The 24,299-nt window shown below is 37.9% G+C and overlaps 2 protein-coding genes across 6 annotated transcripts; one reads left to right on the top strand and one right to left on the bottom strand.

The window, feature by feature from the left end:
- Positions 1 to 830: 830 nt before the first annotated feature.
- Positions 831 to 3,530, top strand: LOC112160856 (transcription factor Adf-1). Of its 3 annotated transcripts, XR_002921749.2 has the most exons (4): positions 831 to 1,183; positions 1,449 to 1,506; positions 2,635 to 2,788; positions 2,911 to 3,530. XR_002921749.2 is itself a non-coding variant. In XM_024295708.2 (3 exons), the coding sequence occupies exons 1-3, from the start codon at positions 1,374 to 1,376 to the stop codon at positions 3,320 to 3,322; spliced, it is 699 nt and encodes a 232-aa protein (XP_024151476.1). In that variant the 5' UTR covers positions 832 to 1,373; the 3' UTR covers positions 3,323 to 3,530. The 3 variants fall into 3 exon arrangements, 2 of the variants coding, with proteins under 2 accessions (XP_024151476.1, XP_024151477.1); XM_024295708.2 differs by having other exon boundaries at positions 832 to 1,506; XM_024295709.2 differs by lacking the exons at positions 831 to 1,183; positions 1,449 to 1,506 and adding an exon at positions 1,895 to 2,528.
- Positions 3,531 to 9,882: 6,352 nt separating this feature from the next.
- rbpms2a (RNA binding protein, mRNA processing factor 2a) lies at positions 9,883 to 23,291 on the bottom strand. 3 transcript variants are annotated; one of them, XM_024295848.2, is made up of 8 exons: positions 22,767 to 23,291; positions 21,174 to 21,251; positions 20,137 to 20,175; positions 19,084 to 19,146; positions 18,054 to 18,204; positions 16,098 to 16,246; positions 13,917 to 14,003; positions 9,883 to 10,930 (listed from the first exon to the last, which is right to left on the bottom strand). In XM_024295848.2, exons 1-7 carry the CDS (start codon positions 23,016 to 23,018, stop codon positions 13,938 to 13,940), a joined length of 798 nt encoding a protein of 265 aa, XP_024151616.1. In that variant the 5' UTR covers positions 23,019 to 23,291; the 3' UTR covers positions 9,883 to 10,930; positions 13,917 to 13,937. The 3 variants fall into 3 exon arrangements, with proteins under 3 accessions (XP_024151616.1, XP_024151615.1, XP_024151617.1); XM_024295847.2 differs by having other exon boundaries at positions 13,931 to 14,003; XM_024295849.2 differs by lacking the exon at positions 13,917 to 14,003.
- Between the last annotated feature and the right edge of the window lie 1,008 nt (positions 23,292 to 24,299).

The following is a 24,299-nucleotide window of genomic DNA, read 5'->3' as shown; positions in this document are numbered from 1 at the left end:
TTTTCTGAATTATTAAAATGCTGGGTTATTGAATTTGGATTGAAAAAGTAGAGAAAAAGACATTTCATTAAAATATTCTCTAATTTGATGATTAATGAGTTTGGGAATTAACATGTTATGTCATTTAAATATGGAAAAAGAAACATCTTTATATTTTACCCTTTAAAAAACAGAAATTTATTTCAAAGAGTAATGAAATGTAAATTTAAAAAACTAACAACAGCACTCTTTTAGATGAAAAAAAAGGTTACTTATTTTTATGTATTAAAAAATATCCTTGTTTTCCTGACTAGTTGTTATTTGATGGAATGTACCACTTTGTGACACTTCAGGAGTCACTTTAAATGTTGTCGTTACATCTTAGAAATAGTTAGAAATGTATACGCATTTTCATTGATAATATATTAATTTATCAAATGCTCTATTTATTTATTTTTTAAAATCATCAAACTCCTCAACAACATCTCATTGAGTGGGACTTCTCAAACCCAAACATTGTTTCAAGAGCTATAGCTATCTTGGTGGATTATGTATGAATTTTTTCTTTCTTTCTTACTTTTTTTTGTCATAGTCTTAATAGGAAACATGGAAACATGGAGACTTTTTGAAGTAAACAATATAGTTTTGGCACAAATGGTTCTTTTTTCCACAAACAAATTGCTAGGAAATAAAGGACAGTGTTCTTTAAATATTTTTTAAACTAACAAGATAAGGTACATTTTTTAAAAGTAATTACAGAAATACTATCCCGTTAAATGTCTATGCTGTGATTTACTGTGCCTAGTTTATTTTCCTGTCTGCCCCCCCCCCCTCCTCCATCATTTTATTTGTGTTTTTTTTAAGTTGTGTCCAGATATTAGGTTTTATCAATAAAGTTTGTTTTTTGAAAGCCCTGATTTACCAGAGCGTTTCATTTTACATTGGTTTGTCGACGGTGTGTATTCCTGGTATTGAGTTCCCAGTTAAGACCAAAATGTATCTTTTTTTTAGTTTTATTTTGAAAGTATAACGGAAGTGTTTTATTTTGAAACCCAAAAATGTTTCCTGTTTCTCCGGACTTTTTTCCTCTACGTTGACGCGTCGACGGACAGGAAATAGAACTCGCGCGCAAAGCCTACGTTGCGTGGCGGAGGGACGGAAGTCAGACGCAGACATGATGGTGGCGATGTAAACATTCTGACTGGTATACGAAATTCTATCTTTTGTGTCAACACAACGCAACGGAGTCGCGCCGCAGACGGACCAGTGTAAATAGGGAATTGGGAGTTCCGTTGTGCTGTCAAAGATAAACTAACATTTTATACTTTAAGGGGGCGTGCCCATGCGATTACACTCTTTTACCCCCGCAGAGAGCACCGTCGTCCACTGTAGTCATGGACGATGAACGTTTAATTTTAGAAGTAGAAAAACACAATATCCTTTATGACTCAAAACATGCATTTTATAAGGACCCAGTGAGGAAGGAGAGGGCATGGAGCCTGATTGCACAAGTTTTGGATGCTGATGGTAAGTAAAATCTTATTTTAATTTCTCCACATCCTGTTAGAGACTGACAGACAGACAGACACCATTTTTATTCTTGTAAATTAGTTTTACTGTCACTTAAGTTTTATTTTGAAAAAGGGCTAAATGCAGGGCTGTTTATAACTTTGTGGTGGCCCTGGGCAAAATTCTGTTTTGGGCCCCCATTTCAGTGATTCCAAACCCATTTGTTCTATTAAGGTGGCACAATGTACTAAACAGATGTATGTCTTTTTGATCTGACAACATTTGAATAAAGATATACTCAGAAATACAGTTTTAATGTTTTTAATCATGTCCTCCATCATGATAAAAATGCTACAAGTTTATGTCAAAAAAAGCAAAAACACCATTATAACCCTTCTGCTCTCCTTGGTTTGTTTACATGAAAAGTGGGGTCATCTATCTGTCACATCAATATGTGGTTGGAGTCATCTGGACCCCAAAGAGAAGGAAGGGTTACGTGGAATAGGTCTTTAAGCAGAAATGCACCGTCCCCAATCATGACGAAAAGGACATGGCCCTTTTGTGTTGAGAGGACCTAGCCGCAGAAAATAACATGGCCCCAAGATGACATCAGAGCATCATTAGCAGGAAGTCTTTGACCGAAGTTTGAACAAAGTTTACGGTATTTCCCTAAAACACAGGAACTGGGTTAGGGTTAGAATAGATACGCAAATTCAGCGTCCAGCTACACTTGTGACACTTCCGCTTCTGAATAATTATGAGTTCAATGTTGTGTTTGGGCGCCATCTTGCCTGCAACCAGTTCCCTCTCATTTGTACAGCTCCAAGTTGATGGTCATTTGCAGGCACTTTGGGAGTTTTTACTTCGCTAAAGACTTCCAGACTTTGGTGAAGCTTTTCCATCAATGGCTCCTAGATAGTTAGAGGAAATTAATTTCCCCCAGAAACCCTGTGCAACTTCTAACTAGGTCTCCTCAGGTGACTACTCCAACACGATCTTCTCAATGGTGGACAAAACCATGTGGGCAGACCTTCGTACAGGTGCATGACCAAGAACATATGAGAAAACCCAGCTGAGCAGCGAATCTCCAGAGGCCAAATATCCAGGGCGGAAAAACACAACATGTAAATGTTCTTTTTCTTTCAGCTGACACCTGTAAAGCAAGATGGAGGGTTCTGCGAGACAGCTTCGTCAGAAACCAAAAAAAGACAAATCCAAGTGGATCAAGAGGGGGTTCACTGATAGACTGGAAATACAAAGACATTATATCTTTTATTCTGCCCCACCTGCAACACAGGAGGTAATATTGTTTAAATTATTTTCAAGCGAGGATACCACAGAACAATGGAGTAGATTCAATTGTTTTACTAAGTAGGTTTTTGTGCGCATGTCTTACATTAATGCATCTTATTGTCCCAATAGCTCCAAAATCAATTTAGAAAAAGTTCCGGATCAGAGCAGGAGTGAAGCAGGGACTCCCACATCGCTGGAGGAAATGGATAACCAGTCAGTACACGTTAAAATTGAAGATCCTGGACCAGGGCCATCCAGAGAAATCGGGAGCACAATCACGCCACTGCCACAACAAGCAACACAGAGAAAAAAGTCTAAAAAAAGACAGCTCTCGACTATTGCAGACAACTTGATAGCTCTGTTAGAAGAGCCAGTCCCAAAGCAGAGCTTACCCGAAAGTGACCTTGACGAGTGCTACTACTTTGCTATGAGCCTCGTACCAATGCTGAACAGGATGGACAGAATAACAAGAGAAGAGACGAAATTTCAAATTTTAAAATGCTTTGAAAAAGCAAGACAGAGACAACAGCACATTGATTAGGGCTGTAATATCTGAATACTCAGAAACATGGATGGAAAGTGACTTCTGACTCATTGTGTTTCTCTTTTATTAGTATATTTTTGGGATTTATCTAATAGTGATGGTGTCTTTGAATTCTCTATTCGCGGCATCATAGCAGATGTGTAAAAAAAGAATCTGAAATTTACTGTGTTTTGTTTAGGGTTAAATACAACTTTTTAAAAAATCAGTTGTGACTTCATTCATTTTCTTGACCGCTTTGTCCCTTCCGGGGTCGCGGGAGCCTAGCCTGGCTACTGATGGGCGAAGGTTTACCCTGGACAGGTCGCCAGTCTGTCTCAGGGCCTCAATCACACACACATTCACTCTCACATTCACACCTAGGGGCAATTTAGAGTCACCAATTAACCTATGAAGCATGTTTTTGGACGGTGGGAGGAAGCCGGAGTCCCCGGTGAAAACCCACGCATGCACGGGGAGAACATGCAAACTCCACACAGAAAGGTCCCAGCCGGGATTCGAGCCGGGGCCTTCTTGCTGTGAGGCAAGAGCGCTAACCACTGCGCCACCGTGCAGCCCGCTGTGTGACTTCATGCTTACCTGAACTCAACAGCTTGACGCTTTTTTGGCTCAATGGCAGCAGACTCAATAGTTCAACAGGTGTACCAAGTAACGCTTTCCCCTTTTAAAAATTTAGTCTACAAGAAAGGTACTTTATGATTTTGAACCGGCTCCAAAAACACCCTGAGAACTGAGAGAATCTTAAACAGATCATCACTGACTGAGGCTGAGACACTTTTATTTAAATTTTATTGGGATTGATTCAAATATTTGTTTTTGTTTCGCACATTTAATTTTCTGTTGTGGTTGCAGTGTTTTTGTGTTGTTTCACCATTTATTTGTTTAAAGTTAAAATTATTTTAATTTACATAGTTGTAAATTGTATTGTAGTTTTTTATATTTTATAATGTCTTTTTTTTCATTTTATTTCCAGTGAATAAATGCATATTAATATAAAACATATATGAATTTTATTTTTAGCATAAACAATCTGTTTTGTGCATAATTTTATATTACTGTATATAATAAATTAATTAAAGCAACAAAACACTCTGAGGAGCTGACTGGGAGCCAGAAGAGTCAGTTTTTTTAGGGAGACAGTTCTTTAAGAAGAGCCAGCATTCCCATCATCAAGAATGGAGGAGATGTATTGTTGCTATGGTTACATTCCTTTATAAACAGGGTGAAAATTATAAGTCAGTTTGGTAGAACATTTCATTTACTGGAATTTGCAATCAGGCAGATTTAAAAATAATTTTTTTTTCATATAAATAAATGTAAGCATATATTCAGAGGATAGGCTTACGTATTAGTACAAAGATTTCCCTGTGTTATTTATTTTAGGAAATGTGGTATTTCAAATATATCTCTTTTTTAAATACTATTTGCAAACAAACAATATTTGCTTTACAATATTTTATACATGAAAAGTCAAAATGTGACACTTCATTAGGACTATATATGAAAGAAACAGATTTTGGAAGTCATAAAAGTTTTATTGCTACACATGACTTAAACATGTCACTTTCGTGACTCACTAGTCTTTGATGATGCAATTTTTCAGTCTGGCCAATAGATGTCACTAGTTTCAGTGTGTCAAATGCTTCACAACCCTGAACCATTTCAAAACAATGTGATTCATTTTGGTTCAGAAAGTTTCCCCAATAATGTTTATCCTGTTTGGCCTGCGACCTAAGGTGTGTTTTGGATTTTGGCCTCCTGTGTGATTGAGTTTGACCCCCCTGTGCTATCCCATTGAATTTATGCTGCACCTTCTGATGATGTCACCAAGTGGTAAAGCTTATAACGATTAAAAAAGCGTGGAACCAAGAAAAGTACCTGGAGAAACCCCCTGTCAATCTATTATTTACAATGTACTTTTATTTGTAAATTAAGATAAACCAGCTTAAGGTCATACCAGTGAGTCCAATCAAGCCATGGAGTCCCTTAAGAACCAAGGGGTCAAAGGTTGCACTCAGGTCCAACAAAACCAGGACTGATGTCTTTTTTTGTGTTGGTGTTGACCCTGAGATTTTCAACAACCCAGACTCGAACCATTTCAGCAGTGATTGAATAAAACCATACATATGTATTTTAAAAAAACAAAATGTTTGATTATAAAATCATAATGCATTGCTTAAAAACATAGGGCTGCACAATACTGTGCTTTTCCAGCCAGTTGCTAGAATATATGCCCAAAGTGAAAAGGCAAAAGGAATAGGAAAATTATCCATGTGTCATTGTAGGTTGATATATAAAAACATCTAAGTTAGCTAATGAATTATCTTAAGTGTTAGAGTCAGTATCTCTTTCATAAACATGGGGGATGATAGTAAATCACATTGAGGAGTTGGTTGGTACACTGGAGTTAGGAGTGGCATTATTTTATTATTTCTATAATTCAGAAACTATAATAAAAACTTAATGGAACTCCCAAACTACAAAGATTCAACTCAATTATTATGTGCATGTGCTGATGATGTCAGTGACATTTGATCTTTGGGAGCATTTAAATGTATTTTTGCTTAATTTAAATATTTTAGATCAATAACATTTTGGTGGTTTGGCTGTAATCAGCGGTAACTATTAGATATAAATGTATGTATGATGATTTTGCAGCACATAAAGCCAGAAATATCTCAATCTGAGTTGTTTTGGTCTCTGGACAAAACCCAGAAACCTTTGGTATACACGTAATGTAAATAGTTACTTATTGTATGATGCTTTCAGTCTTCAGAGTTCCTAATTAAAAGCTTATTGACTTATTTTATTGTTGCAATTCAGAGCAGATTATCAAAAAATGTATAAAAACTACTGTACAGGACAAAAATATGTGCTGTTTTTTTATATACAGTAAATGTTGTTTTGGGGCTCTGCAGTTGAGCATTGCTGAGTTCTCCTCAGTACCTTCGACCAGCACTGGTTGGCGCTCTCGCCTCACAGTGATAAGGCTCTGGTTCGGATCCCGGCCTGGACCGCTCTCTGTGGAGTTTGCATGTTCTCGTGCATATGTGGGTTTTATCCGGGCACTCCGGCTTCCTCCCACAGTCCAAAAACATACTTCATGGGTTACTTGGTGATTCTAAATGACCTGTAGGTGTGTATGTGAGATTGTGGTCCTGCAACAGACTGGCGCCCTGTTCAAGGTGTACCACACTATCTGTCAGTAGCAGGGTTGGCTTCAGCAGCACCAGGTTCCGAGGATGGATGGATGGGAGATTAAATCCTTGTCGATGACTTGAGATAGGAGGAATGTAGGGACGATCCCGGTCTGAAAAGGGCAGTTTGATGCCCAGGACCTCCTCTTTAGTACCGGTCAGTGGATTGACTCTCCTGATCTATTAAATCTCTCACTCTGTACAAGGGATCATATCAGTGTGATCAGTTAGTCACATGTAGACTAAAACTAAGAACTTGGTCTTATTGTAAGGATCTGAACTGAATTGGTTCATTAGTTATTAGCCAAGCCTGTTTTGATATTTGAGAAATGTTTGTGAACTGCCTTGAGCAACATTGATTGTAAGATTGCACTTTTTTTTAATTGCTAAAAGTAATTAAAAAAAATGAAAATCTACTTTTTATAAAAAGCTACTTATGTAAAATATTTTTGCTTTAAGTGCCACTCCATCTTTTTTTCTATTGTCAAAGCATTCCCAGTGGTCTTTCATGTCATTTTTAGCCAAAATACAAAAAACTGCAGGTTTTTCTGTAGAGCAGCAGGAGTTCAATAGAAATTCACATTTTCTTCTGCTCCTGATTCACAACAGTTTCAATAAAGACATACAATTTTATGCTTTATTGTCTTTCTATATATGCACCATCAGAAACATTTTAAAAGACCATGTTTGAAAACATCAGTTTTCAACACAGTAGGTCTTTAAAGATAATTCAGACTGGCTAGATTGTTGAAATTACAAAGCATGATGACACAAACATGTATAAAAATGTAAAAATGTATAACTTATAATTTTATTTCAATATCTGGGGGAAAAAAGGAAAATAAAGTTGGAAGCCAAACTGAAAAATAGACTGTAAACCCATTTTGAGAACTCTTTACTTGTGGTTGTCATGAACATATTTGGCCAGTAGAGGGAGACAAAGTCCTTTTTTGTAAAAAAAAAAATCTGCCTAATATGATTCAACTTAAAAATTAGATCCTCCTTAAGCAAACAACCTTTTTGCGTATGTATACCTTGTATACATTTGTATACCTTACTTGAGAAAAAAATGAAAATAAAAACCAAACCAAAAAAAAAACAGATTTTTTAAAGTTTATGAGCTACATTTGACTGAATGCAAACAATAATCATAGTCATTTCAAGAATTAAATCTGATGGTCAAGTCTGCCAATTTCAAATAGACAAAAAAAACCCTTTGGGTAAATGGAAAAAATAAAAAGGAACTTTTATAATATATATATATATATATATTACAATAAATAAAATACAATAAATACATTTTTTAATGAGCAAAAAATCCTTCAAGGACAAAGTTTTTATATATAAAAAAAAGCAGGGCGGTGGGGTACTTTGGCCATTTTTAAATGCAATTTGTGCCCAGAAACCCAAAGAAAAAAAAAGGGATACACTCCATATGAAGATGCACCATCTTTGCCATCTATTGATTTCATGTCAATCCAAATATTCTGTGTGAAAGGGAAGTGACCCATTGTTCCATGAAGGGCAAACAGCTGATTCTTGCGGCATTTTTTTTTTTTTTTTTTTCCAAGTGAGCACTGAAGCCTTCCTTTTTGGGGACATTTTTCATTCAACAAAAAAATTGTGTTAACTTGTTCAAACAAAAAGCAAACTACTTCAAGAAACTCCTTACAGGGAATATGAGGCTTAGCTTTTAAAATTAAATTTTAATGCTACTCACTCAAATTCCGTAAGTTCTTCTCCAAGGTTTGCATAAAACGTTCAGTTTTGCCAAACGTCTTCAGTTTACTTTCAGCACCGCTTCAATTAGTCAGCTGGTTAGACTGAAAGCTGTCACCCAGGAGTCCTGGAGGAAGCATCATGGTTGGTTGAGCAGAGCATCTTACCAGCTCTGGAGGCCAGAGTGTGGGGGTCAGCTCTGCGCATGATGCAAAGAGACACTAATGCAGTGATGCATCACAAACCAAAAGTTGGACTGAATTATTGATGTCAGCATCTGAGCATTCAAAGCCTTAGAGTGTATTGAGACTGGAAAAGTCCGTTGGTGTGGACCGAGTCCGCTTAATTTGGTCCGGATCGAGTCCTGAACCTCTGCTTTGGTCTGTATTCAGACTGCCGTCAACCGAATATTAGTTTGGAAACCAAAACCTGTAGACAAAACCACATAACTAAACATCACTTCAGTCATTGGTCAAGAATTATGAGGGCAGAGCAAAGCAACGAGAGAAAGAATAAAAGAAGAACTTGAAGATCCTCGTTGGGACAGTTTGCCTTTTCAAACTTTATATTTTACCGATCAATTTTGAACTTCTATATCAGGTCAGGTACAAAACTTTTTACTGCAACTTTGGTACGGTGGAGGCATGCTCCAAGACTGAGGAGACATTGACAAATGTTTGACATGATGTCAGGAAAATAGTGTGACAAGCAATGCGTCTCCTGACCACATTTCAATGAGTTGCTGTTGCTAACATCTCCTAATGCCTGGCTACGGTGGCCATTTTGGTCCAGTTCTGCTCAGAGAACAGAGCCTATTCAGTAGGGGTAAGTAGATGGCAAGAGTCTGAGGACACGATAAGTCATGTGTCAAAGTCAAGGCTAAGCGCTCAGATCGTTTTATTTTATTGTTATTATTGACCTGGTGTTATCTTGCGCTTATTTCTAAATTGCATACTCTTGACAAAATACATTTTTAATGGAGTAAACAATTGAAATTTAAATTGATTTAGGAATATATTCCTGCCTGTTTTTAATCCAAGTAATGTTAAAAAGTAACTTTTAAAGTTTTAATGTGTTCAATAAATGTTTATCCGTTCGGCCCGTGAGCCAAGGTGTGTTTTGGATTTTGGCCCCCTTGTGCGATTGAGTTTGACACCTTACGATACGTGTTCCAATACTCATCTCACAGAATGATGTGCATCACGATATGTCCTAGGTTTGTGTGAGAGGCTCAGTGTGCTGGGCTGGCAACTAACCACTGGGGGGTTTAGGTGGAAAACAAAAGTAAGGACACTCAAATAAATATCGTCTCGTCAGCATTTTTAATTGTTATAAGTATCGTCAAGTGAAATATATCGCTGAATAGATTTCCCCTTCTATACAGACTGAGGAATCTCGGAGCAAATTGGAATTTAGTCGGATTGGAAACTAACCACCTCAAAAGATGGGTTCCTGGTCCCGGACCAGGGTCGGTTGAATGTATTCAGACTTAAAGTTGGTTCTGGATTTTTTGGGGAAGCCAACTCTGGTTTGCTTTAAGCGACCCAAATGTGTCCAGTCTGAAAACACCCTCAAACGTACTTAGAAGTTGGTGCTTGTTCAGTCCTGATTGGCAGCAAACAAACCACAGGCAGAACCATAAAATGATGCATTCAATTCTTTTATTCATAAGATGGGATTTTTTTTTTTAACATCTTATGCACAGCAGATACAAAGACGAACATGTTCTAAACCACAAACTAAATTCCTCCATCAGCCGAATCCTGCTTTCAGTTCAAAATGGTCCCCCAAAAAAAGCAACCTGTACGTTTGTAGTCCAGTTTCACATTCTGAAAGATCGTTTTACAGCAATCTCATTTTAGCAGAATGGCCCAAGCCACAATCAAGAATACTTACATCCTCCCCCCCAGGTATCCACTTCCCCTTTAAACAAATTGCACTTTTTTCTTTAAAACTACTTCAACAGGATTACAGGATCAAAAATTAACACCGAAACACAAGAGACGTCTAAACATCCAACTTATTATAGGTTCATTATTTAGTTGCACAAAAATGCATAAATATACATTATGCTAAGGAAAAAACAAAACTTACTTTCCTTCGCTCAAAATAAAACATTGATATGATCATGAGGCTGGGGATTGTCTGAACGTAGGGGCGCATTTACAAGGTCCATGCGAGGTAAGCCATTTACACAACAGCCTAGCTTTCACAGAGGCAAGACCAAGGTACTACAGGAAGAAAAACAAAAGGAATTGCTGTCTAGGCCAAAAGGCAACACAAACACTAAGAAAACAAACGAAAAAAGAAAATATGCACAGAAACCTGCGTTCTAAATTCATGCCAAGAAAGACTAACATGCAATGACTTAACACTTCTACACCTCCCAGGAGACGAGAAACCCACGGAAGGACTAGCTTTACTATGACGTCAACAGTTATGGTCCATGGCATCGGAGCGGATTTGCATGAGGTTGTTTTGAAGTGCTAACATGTACCACAATAGTTGCCAAAGAGAAGTTCAGATTGTCGACAGCAAGATTGTTTTAATTCTCACTCCTCCCCCAAAAAAGACATTTGGGGAAAGACATAAATACTGTTTATAACAACTGTTCATTAAATAAACCTGATTAAATTATTGAGGAGCTTGGCAAACCTCACTTCAGATGGACAAAGGTATGGTTTCCAGAAGCCTGTAGAGGACAAGGGAGAGAAAAAGAAGAGTTAAATGTGAATGCACTCAAGAGGAGAACGCTGCTGTCATGACTCTTACAACATGTTGCAATAAAAAGGCAACAAATCATGTCTGAAAGAGTCAACTAATTTTCTTCACATTCTAAATCAAGATTGAAAGAAAATATATAAAATCTTTGTATCCAAGAGTTTAAGGTCATTTAATTCACAGTAACTTTTCCTCCTGTTAATAAGTGTTCACAGGTTCAAGGACATTTTCTCCAAACAAGTTTCAGTTCATTTTGTATGTATTGATCCAAATTATTCAGTTAAATTTAAATGGGCATTTATTTACAACACAATTCGTAGGATAGTCCAAAAGTGAAGGTTGACCAGCCTTAAGGGGATTCAGCATGATGAATAGTTTTTATAAATACTCAGAATTTAAGTATGTTTCAACACTGAAATTCTACAATTTGATTTACATAACATTTTTATCTGAAAACCAGAACATTATTTTAAGATTTTGGGAAGGTCAGAATAATTACATGTGTGTTTAAGTGTGCATTTTGTCCAGACAATTGTCAAAGGTTTGCCATTAAGCCAAAATGCAGAAGCTGTTGGGTTTGACCCAATTTCCAACCACAGAAACTTAACCTTTCATGAACGTTTCTTCACATCTTCAACCCAGTTCACATAAACACCAAATTCCAAACACATTCTGGGAAAAGTCTTCACATGATTTAAAGCTACTAATATTTGCTTCTTCTTAGGACTTTTTAGAGTTGCAAATGATGTAATCTGATATTTTTCCTCACCAGCATCATCCCAGCTCAGGAAATGGCGGCGTCATTCATGTTTTGTGGTTTGACTTCACAATGACGAGGGAAGCTGTGCAGTTTTTTAGATTCAGCGGCGCTAACATTTCTGTTTTGTGAACCTACAGCTGATAGAGATTGAAAAAGACTTGTGCCACACTTGATAAGAGTCAACCTAACAATATTCTAGATAAAATATCACTGACGAACTATAAAGTGTCCTATAGCTGCAAACCAAGGTCAGATCAACTGCTGCACAGACACGCCCAACTATTTTTTAGATACATCATGTCTATAAACTCATTTTGGTTTAGAAGACAGGAGTTTCTATTTCAATTGTTACGGTTTTCATTTGAGAGAAGAGGATCAAAAAAGCCTTCAACTATATCCCATGAGCTTCAGATTTTTAGACAGAAATTACTTTCTTGCCTTGGCTAAATTAGTAACATCTGGACCTGCATGATATCAAGTTAGAATCTATTGATGAATTCTGATGTTAAAATCTACAGTTGTGTTTAAATGCAGCCTCCTGTAGACAGGTCTCCAGCTGGAGGAATTGCACCAGCAAACAGCAATGGTCCGAGCATTCAGCAGACGGATGACCCAAACTGTCAGGAAAGTCCTCCCCAAACAATAATAGCAACTACTATATTGCCAAACGAGTTTTAAAGCCGCACTACACTGTAAAAGGTGAAACATTGGATCAAATAAAAGTTCTGTAATTTTATATATTGAAATCATTAGTTTATCACATTACAACTTTGAGTTGGTGGTTTACTTAACATTTAAATTTGATAAAACACTTTAAAAATGTGACAAATTTTTGCACCCCAAATGAAATCATAATATTTGTCAAAAATCACATCAGGCCTTCTACACCCTGACAAAACCTTTGCACCACAAAGACTCTCCCTCCTGAAGAAATTCTCACCACAACCTGACAGCTTTTGCATTTTGGCCCCATTTTTGGATGTCAGTAATTTAATGTCTTTGTAAAAATTTTGTTTATCCAACTTAGTGACCTGGTAAGGAACAGAGGACTATATCCTGTTATTTTACAGTTCAGAGGTCAAAGGTTTACTCCGTCTCCCACATGACTACACCGCACTAAACCTATAGACGAAATGTGGATATCAGATGACCCAAAGGCTGAAGTTGTAATTTGTCTTTTAAGCTGCATTGTCTGCAGAATCTAGAACGCAAACACAAAGTAACACTATTTTCTACGCAAAGCTCAACCATTTCCAAAAACATGATTTAAACTATTGGAATGGGCGGAGCTACAGGGGTGCAATGGACCTGCTAACCCCCAGCAAAAAAGAAAAAAAGTTGCCTTCCACTTTTTGAAATCAGCATTAGTATTACTGACAGATTACAAAATCATCAATACAAGCTTTTTCAAGCATTGCAAAAACAAGCAAATACAGTTGCAAGATAAAGTCTGAACCCTTCGGGAGTACCTCAATTTCTGTATGAAATGGACACCTTTTTATATCAATCTAAATCACAGTAATGAAGAAAAAGTGTCTAAATCACCAAAATGTTTTTATTGAACAGAAACAATCCTGTGTCCAGGCTATGGAAGTAATTCCAAAGGGTTCACATATTTTCTCTTGCAGCTGCATTTCTAAATGAAGTCTTGAGCCCCTCAAATCATTTGCTACCCCCGTGTTGTGTATGCCGGCCAGTCTGGGCCGTCTGCACCCTGGTTTTAGCCAAAAACTGCTGTTTACGTGCTATGGGTAGAAGAAATTTTTATTTTTGAAAAACAATAACTTCCCAATACCTGAAGTGTTTGAAATATGTTACTTTCACCCTTTTTTGTAACGCCTTTCCACTCTACTGTTCCCACCTGCTACCCTTCTGCTTCCCCCTTACCGCCCCCATATTCCAACTGCCACCGACCAAATGACATCTCTCCCATGTAGGGCTTGGATTTTTTAAAAACTTGAAACAAAACAATGATCCAAAGTCAAAAAAGAAGCTACTTGATAAAAAATATGCATATTATTCACTTTAGCCTAAACTAAGTCAAGTGTTTCAGACTTAAATACACATTTCTTTAATTTTTTTGTAATTTATCATCACATCTTTAGTTTTCAATTAAATGCTACACTGCCCTCATTACAGGTGAGCAAAGGGTTGAGGATCTAGGGGGGAAAGGAAAAAAGAGGAACAAAGCACTGACCAAAGGTTACTCACTAAATATCTAACAAAACTGCCGGGATTTCCATCCAGGCTGGGAAGTCTCAGAGGGAGAAGGGTACCAGCGCATCTAAAGAAACACAAACATAGCAATGTTCACCAGACCAGAACCAGTCTTCAGCTGAGCAAATTGAATGCATACGCTTTGATAGATGCTTTTACTGGCAGGTTTAGAGGCTTGGCCGCTCTCAGCGAAGCCAACAGAATGTGGGCCACATAGTTGCTCACTAAAGACAATGGGCCAAGTAATTAACGAGCATGAAAATTAGGGCTGCCACGATTAGTCGACTAATCGACTATCACAATAGTAGACTAATTTAATAGTCGATTAGTCATTACTTTATTTTATATGGAGTCTGAGTGCAGTAAAGTTGAAAGCTATAATGGCATTCTGCTAGCTTTTAGGACTATTTTAGCATTTATTATGTTTTTTTAGGCTATTTTGGAGATTAGCTAAAATGTAAGCTGTATGCTATCTATTTTGGCAAGTTTAGGCATTTTGATTTTAGGCTATTTTTGAGTTTAGCTAATATTTCAGCTACATGGTAGCTGTTTTGGCTAAATTTAGGATTTTTCCAGTTTTTTAGGCCAATTTGGAATTTAGCTAATGTATTAAATGCCAAATTAGCCTAAAAAACTGAAAAAAGCCAAAATTAGCGAAAACAGCTAGCGTGCGGCTGAAACATTAGCTAAACTCAAATAGCCTAAGAAAAAAGCTTACACTAGCCAAAACAGCTAGCGCGCAGCTGAAATATTTGCTAATTTAGGCTTTTTTCAGTTTTTTAGGCTAATTTGGCAATTAACTAATATTTTTACTGGCTATCAACTTCAGGATTTTCAGCTATCAATTTCAGCACGTTCAGCTATCATAACTAGCATCTTCAGCAGCCAAATTCAGCGTACAATATTCACGCTAGCATTATCGCAGATAATGCTACATATCTAGTTTTTAGTTAGTTTAAAGCTAATGATGGTTAAGATGTTTGCTTTACATCCAGTTTTCCCATGACCTGATTAGTCGATTAATCGGGGGAAAAAAAAATAATCGGTTTAGTCGACTATTAAAATAATTTGTGGCAGCACTAATGAAAATGGAGTGGACGTTTGACGGTTTAAGAATTTCCACAGGAGGAAAGCTTTGCTTCTGCAGAGTCCCTGACATTCATCATCCCTTCAAGAAAGTCAGTGGAGGGTCATTTTAGAGTCACATCTTTCAGCAGAACGTAATTAAATATTTGCTTCTTTCTGCGTCTACCCGGTCAGCTTCTGTTCCAGCAGGAAGGTGGACAGTTAGCTGGCACTTCCAGAGAAGACTATCAGGTCTGACGATTTCTTCAAGCAAATAGCTCGCATTCCACAGCCTCTTGTGTCAGGCAGGGCGGCCTGCGTGGCAACTGCCTGCCTCGCAGTGCAAGACTCCCCTGCAATTTTATATTGCAAGAGGAAGTTGCTTGAATGAACTTTAAATGACCCAAGAGGAATATTTTCCATTGTTACTAAAAGCCCTCCCACCCACCACTGCTGCTCTTGTAGATAGCTACACCACCCTATTGGGAGTGCAGCTCACAAAGCAGAAACGGAGCAGCTGTTTCTCCTACTTCAGAATATCAGCTAGAACGACAACTCAAAGAGGCAGAAAACATGAACTTGCATTGTTAATAACTCACTTTGTTTGCATTTTAGGCATTGCTGTGACTGAACAGAACAGTATCAACATTATCTAAACCTGACTGTTCTCTAGAGAGTTCGTGGCAGAACAGTTTTGACCCCTTTCTGAGCAAAAACAGTCAAAAAAGCTCAAGTTCTAACTCGCTTTCAAAACATCCAAAACCTCAGTTATTCTCCAATTCCCTTCCTCTGATATGCCATCGATTTAGCAGCAAAACCAAGAAAATCCTCAAAACTTGCGTTCAACAACCTCAATATTCAACTGATCTCATAATTAAAGTTGAAATTAAAACCTAAAGTCTTCTTGAAGCATTTCCCACATCCAAGTACCCTCATCTGTTGGGTTTTGGCCTCATATTAACCATCTACCTATAATTGCCAATAAGCTATGCATGATCTGCTCTGTCTAAAAGAGAAATATTTTTTTTTTTTCCAATTCATCTGTATATAAAAGACTTAAACCAAGAGGCCAGAGAAACGGCGGCTGGTCCCTCACCTGGGCGTGCAGGGCTGCAGCAGCGGCGGCAGCAGCTGGGTAGGTGAAGGCTGCGTGGGGGAGGCCCGGGGTCAGCTCTGTGGTGTACAGAGGGTAAGGGGTCCAGGCATCTGGGGATGCTGGGATCAGTGCTGCCCCCGTCAGATCGTCTGGGGGAGAACAGGGTGGAAGGAAACCAGACAAAAAACCCATTTTTAAACTGTAAAAGCTGTAAATCAAAAATATTTATGGTGTTTTAAAAGTTCCTACACTGTTTTCAAAAATATTCAAGTTTATTTTTGATTAGTTGACTTACACTTATGTCCCTGTGGTTGAATTTCAGTTAAAGACCCACTCTGATAAATATGGTATTATGTTATCATGGAGGACTTAGGAAAATTGAGTGCAAAATTTGCATTTCTGGGTGTTTCTTTGGTCAAGTCACTGAATCAGGCGCAGCCCCCAAAAAAGAAATGTTTGAAAAAGAGCACATTTGTGATTTAGAAAATATACTGCTGCATTGTTATGCATCTAGTTGTAGACGACAAGGATCCATGTGAGTCTATGTATTCCTCGTCTGAGCCGACATTTGGCTCAAAACTGTAAGGCTGATAGCTCTAATTTGATCGGCATTTTGGTTGCGCCACCAATGTTAAAGTGGGGGTGTCGGGGGCTGTAAGCTAGTGTGAGAGTGTAAACAGATGGATGACGGGAAGTTGGGGTGGGTTACTCCCTACTCCCACCCACTACTTTGAAGCAAATTTCTAATGAACTCCTGCTGCTCTACAAAAACATATGCAAGAAAACTGATTTTAATAATTTTTGGTTAAAAAGTGCATTTTATTTTGATTAATTTAGTTCATTTTTATAGCACAACAACTAAAACAATATTCTAGTTTTGGGTAAAAATTAAAGTGGACAGAAAGAATAAAACTTATAATTCTATCAAATTAAAAGACTATTGGGGCAACAGATCAAATGATCAGAGTGGGACTTTATGTTCCTAATTTTGAATTAACTTAATTTAAACATATTAGATATGGGAAAAACAATCGAGCAACTGGAGTATCTTTTGAAAAATCACATGTACAAAATTATGTTGGGAAAAGTTTATAAATATCAATACGTAAATAATCAATTTCTGGCAAATCGCAGTTCGTTTTTTCTACCGTCTGTCTTTTTATGTTCATGTGATGCAAACAAAAAGACGTTCAATCATAAGCTTGCTTCTTCCAAGTCAATACTTGAATATATTTCTCTGTCAAATGCCATGCATTATTATTTATAGTTTTAAATGCCATATGAAGAAAAGATTTTAGCGCTTTTGGTAAAAGAATCTGCATCATTTTGTCAAAAAGTTAGATGAATCCCGTAAGTATTTGTGGACCATGTATCGAGATGCGTATTGTATCTAGAGAGGGAAAGATATACACTCCTACTTCAAATACTTAAGACCTAAACTATAAAGCTTAGCAGAAAATACAGTCAAAATGCATCTTCCAGATAATTTATAACTTATTTGAAGTAGAAGCAATTTGGAAAAAGCAAAAAGAAACATGTTGATTTATCAGACACCAGATTTAAGCTGCTTGTATTTATGCCATAGAAGTCATCTCTTATCATTTGCTCTTAAAGTTAAGAACTGTTTAGTTCCAGACTCCTTTGCCACACCACAATAAATTAAAGTCTGGTCTAAAAGTAGCTCAGTGCCTTTAAAATAAAATGAGTCTGAACCTAATAAATCAGAGGATTGTAATGAAACCGATGCCCCTGCAGACCAAACCCAGATACAAAGAAGCAAAGAGGCTGCAGAGAATTTCGATGACACATGCATGTGGGGATGAGTTAGTTCCTAGTCGTTACAAACGCTGCCTGCTGTCCCGTCTTTACAGTGTAGGGTAACGAGGCTGATTAAGCTCCGGCATTGCCCAGGTGAGAGTGGATGAGCGGCTGGAGTGCTGCGGTCGTACAACTTACATGGGTCCCGTGCAATGAAGTGTGCTCCTAGAGCGGGGTGGATATTTGTGGGGTTCGGTGTGGCCATCAGCTTACTCTTTGCCATCTTGGTGTTGGCTTTAGCAAACTCTAAGCGCAGGGTCTGGGGGCTTTCGGGGTCAAAACGGATACCCTGGGGGGAGAGATTGAGGCAGGATTTGTTGCAAGGATGGAGAGCGGAGCTGGAAGAGCTCTTGCTCGGTCTCTCATGGCCCTCTTTCTCGAGGCGCTGCTGCTACAGGATCCTTCAGGCTTCCCTTTAGCTTGGCGCAGGTGGGGGTGTGGAAATGGATAACCAAACATCGCCCCACCTGTTGACCTCACTGAAGCTGCGTAGACTGAAGGATGCCTGGAGAAAATGTCAGCAAGCCTGCATCGCTCCTCACGCGAAGATTAGAAAGCAGAGGCGACCAGAAGAGGAGGAGCTGAGGAAAAGGGCCGATGAGGAGACCGAGAGTCATTTCTTTTTGGTGGTTTAACCCTGCTTGTGTTCTTGTGCCCTAAGCATTGTGCCCACATGCAGGTGAGTCATATTTTGGTGTGTGTGTGTGTCTGTGTGCGACTGCTGGTGTGTCTAAGAGGTGATGCTCATAAGGAAGGCTAAGGGCTATGAGAGAGAAGTGTTAATACTGCCAACGTGGGCTACTGGGTGACAAAATAAAACACTACTGAAGATGTGTTCCAATAACACTACACATGTGGCTAGAGAACAAGAATTACAGTAAAGCAGTGATTTGCAAAATAAGGAAAGCTAAAAAAAAAAAAAATTCAGACTAAGAAGGATGTGTATCAAGGTCAAAGTAAACTACCGTAAGGCTACGGGTTTCTGGCCTCTTTCCAAAAATGTCCCTGCCATTGAATTGTAAGAGACAAAATCGGTTTGACTGAGAAATATTTATGTAAAGAATAAAATCCCCAATTTTTTGTTGCTTAATCAAAAAGGTTAGAACAAATCAAAGAGCAGTAAAATGGGAAAACACTGCAGAAGTCACCAGATCCGGTCGATGCTTACATTCAGTGCATTTTTTGCAGCTTCTGCTCCAGAGCGACTGTCGAAGGTTACAAACCCGACAGGCTGCAAGACAAAGTACAGCATCCATTGGGACACATTATGGTGGTGATGTCTGAATTCCTTCCCTACTCACTATATAGTGCGTTTGCCATTTTCTAGTGCTGTCCGGATCTACAATTCCAAAATATAGTGCCCTAGAAATCTCCCAGAAGTCTTTGCAAAAAACTACCATGCATCAATGCTCACTACATTAGCAAATAGACCACAATGCACTGTGGTCAAAATATATTATATAAAAAAAAATGCGTTTAAAGTGATTTCTTAAGCCATCAACATTTTCATCATCAGAACACAGTGGATTCTTAAATGGATTTAGTGAAATGTTCGCATTTTAGATTTTCACAATGCGAAATAGATATAACCGCCATGTAGAAGGAGGGAATTTGGACATAGCCTATGAATCCATTTACTGTAAACTTGGAGTATGGTGGCCCTGAGGTCCAAATCACACCAACAAATCACAACCATAAATTTTAGAAATCAAAACTATACAAGACATTTTGGAAAGCGAAAGTAATTTCCAGAAGTCAAAAGGAAATGCTTTAATAAAATGAAACTACAAGACACTGGACAAGGCGAGTACTATGGGACATCACTGATTGGATGATAACTTTCAGTTAAAAAACAAATGTCATTAGGCATGAAGTGATCCTGGGTATGTGCCGTATTGATCGTAAAACATTTTAATATGCAGACATTGAAAACCATAACACCAGCCTTTTCAGGTCTCTTAATGTGTTTCAATTTTTAACCTTTTGATTTCTGGAAATGTTTCATTTTTCTTTCAAATTTTGTTTTGGTTCCTGGATTTTATTATTTATTTTTTTTAATTGTTGTGATCTTCAATATGTTTTTGCTTCATTTCAATTTTTCTGTTTGACTTGGACTTCAGGGCCACCGTAGACAAGCAAAAATCCATGTTTAAAATTAAGAAAAAAAAAAAATTATAATCTATAAGCGATAGATTTTAGGAAACCAATGCAGGCGCCTTACCTGTTTTGACGTTAATTTAATCAGTGACCCTTCATAACCCTGTGGGGAACAAAGATAGCCAATTATCTACCAGAAATCACATGCAGGCAGTCAGGCACAAACAGAGATTTTAATGTTTCCTTTTATCAGCTCAGATTTGTCTCAAAAGGTTTAAGTTGCACCACCTTGCAACTTACATTCAGAAACCGTTTCTATGAAGCAACTTTTAACAGTTAAATCTCCTGACAAAGCTACACACTACAGATAAGCTGAGAACACATCAATATCAGATGTGCTACTTTGGGTTTTGTTCATTTTGAGATTAAGCACGACTTCAGACAAAGACCCCAGTTTCATGCACGGTTTTTAAAACGCCTCATAGGACGTACGTGAAAAATAACCTCAGACGAAAAATATGTATATATGGGATCTTTCCTAATCCTGATTTACAGTCACGGAAAACAAAACACTCCCAGCCTGTTGTGAATCTTTGGCATCGGTTCAAAATGGATTCAGCTAACAATTTATCATAAAATCCTTCAAAAATAAAGCCAATTTAGCTTGAAAAAGATTTGTTTCACCTGTAAGAAACATCAACTGCTTTAACAATTCAATTTCACCGCATAAAAATGTTAGAGAAAATAATATCAGGGTGAGCCGGGTCACAGAGGATTGGTTGGCCAACAGCAAGAGCTACTCATTTACACATTCCAGCAGACCATCCATGTGTGAGGGATACCACTTCCAATTTGGTTAGTTAGGACAAAGGTGGGAGGGATGTTTGTGGACACGGAGGCCATGCGAGGAGCGCAGGAAAAAGCTCAAACAATGATGTGGCCTCATTTCCATATGCTAATATGTGAACTTTCATTAATGACAAATTAGAAGGTCTTCAAAATAAAGCAAAGGACTGAATACTTACAAAAAAATGAAAGCACTATTTATTGCCAAAAATGCAATTTCACATAGATAAATGTTTAATTTTTTGCAAGTTCCAGTCTAAAAAATCTCAATTTTACTTATCTAGTTTCAATCCATAAAAAGCTGCAGAGACTTGCCTTAAAAGGTCTGAATAGGAGGTAAAGTTCCCGAGGTTTGATGTCAACTGGAAGACCGCTGACAAACAGGGTTCGTACCTGCAAAGAAAACATTCATCCAGTGACATTTGTCCTCCATATGTGCATTTAAAATTCTGCATAATGATAGAAATGTGACATTTATGCAAGTTGGACAATTGGGAAAATAATAAAAGCAAAAACACATGAGATCAGGAGTCAAAGGCAGAGGAGGGAAATTATAATCACATTTTGGGCCTTATTTTATACAAAGATATTTTAAACAAACTGCAGATTTTTTTCAAAAAAATGTTGATTAAAAAAACCAAAATAATGCAGTTTACATTTTTTCATCATTTTAATTCCCTAATTTAGTTTTACAGTTGCTTTTAAAAACCCCTTTTAACTTGGATCTTTATAAAGGTTAATGAAATAACCCAACATGTGAATATCTATATCCATTTATTCTGTTTTCTAACCAAAATACATATATGTTGTACCCATTTTGCTACTGATAGTGACAGCTTTTAAAATCATAAATGTAGAATGTGACTATAAAGCAACATTTCATCTCAAATGCACTGAAAATGTGTCAAAACCAAAAAGAAAAAAAAAAGTGAAGACTAGTCGGTCAGCATCATCTCTGGATCAGAGTTGGTCTTCTGGTGTGGCTGGAACATAAACTGTGTTACGAGGCCCATTAGTTCCCGGCTGGTGGCGAGGCCGTCAGTACAATGGAGCTGCCAGAGGAACAGCACTGTACAGCGGCGCACAGCATGACAGCATTTCCTTCCTCTGACCCGTCGCCCCAACCCTGCTGGCCCTCCAGCATTTTTCAGGTGCTGCACAGCAGCAGCAGCAGCTTTTTCCAAAATCTTCATGTGCAGAAACACTCAAATCAGCTGAGATGTTCATGTTCACCCCAGACCTGTCACTGATGAAGATTTAAGTTCATATAAACCTACAAAAAAAAGGCCCTTTGGGGAAACAAAACCCAAAATATGTGGTTATTTTAGATTAAATAAGTGACAACCAGCATCTTTTGGAAACTATTTATAACTCACCTTTCATGTGTTTTAGAGTGTTGCCTCTTAGAATGAACACAAAGAAAAGTCAAGTGGCCAGACAAGCTTATGTCACAAGACAATGGGAACAAAGGAGGACCAACAAAAGGCCCAGAGCTTCCCTCAATGCCTCTCCATGAGGAGTCATTAAAAAAGAAACTGACCACACAGGCAGGAGACGGCTGGGGAGCTTTACGCACATCCTTCTGGCTGCTGGACTCCTCAGGTTTAAATATTATATAGCCTGTCAGGATTTAATGAGGCATGAAACAAATTTAATATCTGATAAAAATTTTACTTAAATTAAAAAAGTGAGGTTTTAGTAAATTGTTTAAGAGGCTGCCATTAGTGCGCACCTTTAAAGGCAGGTTGAGAAAAAAAAATAGACGCAAATACAACAAGTTGAGGAGAAATATGGATTAAGGGAGGATTTTCCATGAACTTTGCGCTCTGAAAAAAAGTTCATTCGTTAAAAAAAAGGGTTCTGGTGCGTGTAAACTTCATGGAGAGGTCAAAGTCGACAGAAACTCACCTCCTCCTCGATGGAAACGTTGTTGTTGGGCTCTGCGTCAGCTTTCAGACTCATGTCGACCGTCGCTCCGGCTGATGCTGCTGCTGCGCAAAGGATCAGGTTTTTCCTGGTCGAGTGATACTTCCCCAAAGTGCGCCTGAAGCTGCAGTGAAAGTCCTGGTGGCGTTTGAACTTGAGGAGAGATGTGCCGAGGTGCGGAGGACGTGCGGAATCCGATGAAAGGTTGGTACAGGTTTTACGAGAGAGAATCATTCATAAAAAGGAGGAGAAAGGAGGAAAAGAAAGGCAGCCGCGCGCGCTAAACTAGAGAAGGTGAGAAGGTGGACGTGTGCTCCGTGTGTGCGGGTGAGAGACGGGGGGGAAAAGAAGTGCGCGTAAAAACTCGGAAGCCTCTGCGCTCACATCAATGCCCTCAGCTGCGGGACTGTGCGGGGGAAGAACAAGTAAACTTTTCCTTCATTGGAGCTCGTCTCCCTCTCTCCTCCCGCCTGTGCGCGCCCCCCACCCCCGCGCTCATCCTCCCCCTCCTCCTCCCGCTGCTTTTCAATTAGGTTATCAATTATGTTGGAGTCTGCTGTGAGCCGCAATCAAGCCGCAGATCCGCCTCAGCTGCTGCGCAAAGAGCGCCAGGACCTGGAGATTGTGCGCTCTGGTAAACGGGGCCCACACGGATCTGTGCTGGGGTCTCATCCTGACACCCGACATCCCCGAGCCTCAAAACACTCGTGGTCTCACTGAAAAAATAATTACATTAATAAATATAGGAGACAAAATAACACAAAAATACAAATTTCAGTGTTTCACTTTTTAATCCTTTGTCCTAAATTTTCTTTTTGTTTCATTTTATTCAAACTCGCCTTAAAATCTGGGCAAAAAAAACTTTTATATATTGGCTCAAAATAAATTATTACATTGTCACTTTTAATTTGAAGGGAATTATAACAATATTTGATTTTTAATGAATAAATTAGCAATCAAAATATTTATTTCCAGTGCCAAAAGATGTGCTTTTTACATGTTGACCTTAAAAAAAATAAATGAATGAAAAAAACAAGCATTTTAATCGAAAAATCCAAAATGTTGTGTTCATGTAATTTTTGTTAAACATTCTAACACAATTGTATACATTTTTCAGTTAGACATTGTTTTGTTTTTTTAAGCAATTTAAATATTTTAATTACATTTAGTATTGTCCTATCATCTTTACAATCAAAATTTAGAGTTTTTCATTATAGATAGATAGATAGAGAGAGAGAGAGAGAGAGAGAGAGATAGGTAGATAGGTAGGTTCACACATTTTATTGTAATCAAATAGTAAATATAAAAAATGTTAAAAACACATGATACTCTGTGAAAAAATGAAACACTGGATCAATTAACAACAGGTCTGTCATTTGTTACATTTAAAATTATTATTATTTTTTTAATCAAATTACATTTTTGGTTGAATAAATCATCAGGTGAAATTTTTCATTTGATAAAATCTAAAACATTTAAATGTAGCAAACAACATTTTTTTTCCTAATTGATTCA

This window comes from Oryzias melastigma, linkage group LG3 (assembly GCF_002922805.2).
Source record: "Oryzias melastigma strain HK-1 linkage group LG3, ASM292280v2, whole genome shotgun sequence".
Lineage (NCBI taxonomy): Eukaryota > Metazoa > Chordata > Actinopteri > Beloniformes > Adrianichthyidae > Oryzias > Oryzias melastigma.
Note: the sequence above shows the minus strand (reverse complement) of the source record. Positions and strands in the feature narration are given on the sequence as shown.